The sequence below is a fragment of the Herpailurus yagouaroundi genome, unplaced genomic scaffold (assembly GCF_014898765.1).
Source record: "Herpailurus yagouaroundi ecotype Mexico unplaced genomic scaffold, PumYag 67493, whole genome shotgun sequence".
Classification (NCBI taxonomy): domain Eukaryota; kingdom Metazoa; phylum Chordata; class Mammalia; order Carnivora; family Felidae; genus Herpailurus; species Herpailurus yagouaroundi.
The window spans coordinates 1,098,944-1,102,330 of NW_024420301.1; the positions used below are offsets into that span (position 1 = coordinate 1,098,944).

General features: G+C 62.6%; 1 protein-coding gene across 2 annotated transcripts in view; it reads right to left on the reverse strand.

Moving 5' to 3' along the window:
- Positions 1-1,479: 1,479 nt before the first annotated feature.
- BGN (biglycan) overlaps positions 1,480-3,387 on the reverse strand; it is a 13,872-nt gene continuing 11,964 nt past the window's right edge. For both annotated transcript variants that reach the window (XM_040467493.1, XM_040467494.1), the window contains one exon: positions 1,480-2,714. In XM_040467493.1, the coding sequence (XP_040323427.1) occupies positions 2,517-2,714 (198 nt within the window). In that variant the 3' untranslated portion in view covers positions 1,480-2,516. The remainder of the gene's footprint in view (positions 2,715-3,387) is intronic.

Genomic DNA, 3,387 nt, shown 5'->3' on the forward strand with positions numbered 1-3,387 from the left:
ACGTTCAATCTGTCCCCAAGTCCAGGGCTGGAACCCGGCCACTCCTTCCGTCTTTCCTGCCACCTTTCTGGCATTGCTGGGGCTTTCTAACGGGGCACCCCCGAGCCCATGCAGGTACTCACAGTTCAGGGTGCCCCCCCCAGCCCTCTGCGGTTTTGCCACCTGGGGTTCCCTGTGACCTCAGCCAGGTGCGGAGCTCCATGAGGAGGGCACTCTGCCTGGCATAACGTGTACATGGAACAGTACACGGGGGCTGGCAGCTGGTGCCTGGCACGGATCGCCTTGGGGTTGCCATGGGTTTGATTTTTAAGCCCGATCACTCTCACCTTTTGTATGACCATGGTCATCGTCCTCCTCCAATAGTTTGCAACACACTGGACGGCACAGTGAGCCTAAGTGATTCATCTCTGACCAACTGCTCTGGGTAGGGAACCCCATTTTCCAACCACAACTCACAAGCTCTTGTGGCGTGTGGCCCTGTTTGCCTCCCTGGGCTCCTGCCACGGGCCCAAGTGGTCCCCTGGGTACCTCGACGCCTCTGGTGCGGGCAGAGTGTGGGTCCCGCCTGCAGGGCGCTGTCCCCTGCTCTGCCAGGTGACCCGCCATTCCCACCGGACTCCATGTTTCTGTCTCCTCCGGGCCCCAGTGCCGGCTGTCCCTCTTCTGGCCAGTGAGGGGACTTGACTGAGGCAGTGACTGGTGGACCCTGGCCAGTGCCCCTGCCCTGAGCCTGCCCAGCTCAGCAGAAATTGCCGTGGAGCATCACGGCTGTGATGCCGATGGTCTTCTGGGCTTGCCGTCTGAGGGCACATCGCTCCGGGGACCGTCTGTCTCATGCTGCCCTTTCTTGGCAGCCACTGACAGAATATGGCAACCTGGGCTTGGCTCTGCTGGCACACAGTGTGTCTGCCCTGAGGCCAGGCCAGGCCAGCACAGGCAGCCTCGCACAACTTGCGGCCCTAGGAGGCCAGGCCTGCGTGGCAGTGCGCCCCCTGGTGCTGACTTGGATGCCGCACACAGCTTTGACAGCAGCCAGGATCTAACCTCATTCTGAGCCGGCAAATCCCATTAGGACAGGCATGTGGGGCCCCTAGGACTTCCAGGCTCCCCTCTCAGGGTGAGAGTCTCATCTGGGGCTCTTCGGCTGGCTGGTGCTTGGCAAATGCTCCACTCTGGGTGGGCAGATGCTCCCTCAGCCAGGCCTGCTTTAGGAGCCCAGGAGAAGGACAGCTGGGGCAATGGAAGTGCCTAGAAAGAAGTGGAAGGGGCCTTCTTGTCCAGTCTCAGACCTGGAGGTACTGGGGACTCTTGCCTGAGTGCAGGGAAAGCAAGAAAGAGGAAGCCCGAGGCTTAGAGTGGACACGAACAGGCAGAGCCTGGCCGCCAGCTGCAGCCGCACATCGTGCCCCGCCACCCCCCCCCCCCCCCCCCGTCTGCTCAGTCCCCAATGCCACCCAAGAGCGGCGGCGCACACAGCCATAGTGCACAGTGTTTCTTTAATTGAAAGACAACAACCGACCTCAGAAGCAGCTCCTCCTCAAGCTGGGTGTGATTGCTCGAAACCCCCACCATACCAGGGGCCAGAAGGTGAAGGGAGGGGGGAACTAGCCATCGTGCGGGGCGGGAAAGGCCAAGGAAAATTGGCTGCTGACTCCAGCGGGATGCTGGGCCTTTTCTTGGGCCAGTGCTCCCCTTCGGACTGTGGACTGCGCGCAGGGTGCATCACCTCCACATGCTGGCTTCCTCCAGGACTGTCCAGACTCGGGTTGGGGGGGCAGAGTCTGGGCAGGGCAGGCTTGGGGGCAGCTGCCCTCTGCCCCCTGGCTTGCCTAGGTTGGGGCTGGGCAGAAGCCCAGCGAGACAGACACCAGACCCAGCTCAGTGATGCGAGCGAGGAGAGGGAGGATGAGAGAGATGGATGGAGACAGAGAGAGGGACAGAGAGAGACAGAGAAACAGACAGGAAGACACTGGTCTAGAGGCCAGTAGAGCAAGGAGGCTGGGGTAGATGGGCCGTGAACTTGCAGAAGGGCGGGGGGAGCATGGAAGGCCAGGGGTAGCAGGCCAGGCTAAGGAGGGTTGGAAGCTGGAAGTACATGAGAAGAAGGAATGCGTGCCAGGCAGGTGGGGTGGGCTGTTTCCTCCCTCTTAGCCCCTTCCCACCCCCTAGACCCAGGGACCGTCTTCCTTGGACCGGAGCCTTGGGTGACTTGATCTCAGGGTGAATGGGAAGAAAGCTTTATGAGGGTGCTCTGAGTGGCTATGAAGTGGGGGGCAGGGGCAGCTCTGAAGCCAAGGCACACGTGACGGCGGCTGGGTCTTGTGCCCCATCTGCACGCCTGGGAGTCGGGATGAGGGCGTCAGGAGGCAGCGCGTTGGGGTCCAGGATCAAGGGCGGGGGCTGGGTTGGGTGCAGCTGGGCACTGGCTTCCCTCCCTCGCTCTGCCCTCCCCTTCGGGATGTCTGCTGCGCTCCCCAGAGACCCCGCCCAGGCCACCGCAGCGGCCGCTGCTGCCTCTACTTTTTGTAGTTGCCAAACTGGATGGCCAGGCGGTCAGTGACGCAGCGGAAAGTGGCCGGCTGCACCTCCCAGTAGGGCACAGGGTTATTGAAGAGGCTGATGCCGTTGTAGTACGCCCGCTTCACCCCGAAGCCCACGGGGCAGAAGTCGTTGACGCCCACCTTGGTGATGTTGTTGGTGTGCAGATAGACCACCTGAGGGCAGAGGGAGGTGGCTCAGGCCCAGTGCCGGTGGCCCAGTCACCCCTGAGTGCCCTCTGAACCTGTACCGGCCTGGGTGGGCCAAGTAGAGGGCAGACGACAGAGGGCTTGGGCCCTCCCTCCGGGCTGGGTCCCGCCTGGCCACCTCATGGGTGTGATTTAATCACAGCGCCTGCCCTTTGAGGTCCAGGATATGATTCTTCCATTGTTGGGAGGAGCAAAGCGAGGTTTGGGTATGGTGGTCACGAGGCTGTTGGATGGGATTAAGGCACTGGTATGTGACCAGGGGCCAGGACGAAGGGCCCCGGTGTGGTGTGTGGTGGGTGGGAAGGGAGGGGCACGCGGGGGTCAAGGGATGGGACGTGGGTATCGATGCAGGAAAGGTGGCACCTTGGGCTCACAGAGGGTCCCTGGCCCTCCCTCTGGGCTCCCCGGGCTCGGGGCCTGCCCCCCCCCCCCCGCCCCCGCAGCAGCCTCTCACTCCAGAGACCCATAGATATGACAGGAGGAGCCTGCACGTGGCCCCCTCTTCTGTCCAGTGCGCAGGGGTACTTGCTCTTTAGCAGCTCTCAACTTCCCGAAGCCCCTCTCTAGGGGAGGGACAGAGGAAGCAAGAGAGAGAGAGGGTAAGGAACCCCACGATGGGCGGGGGGGGGGGGGGGGGGGG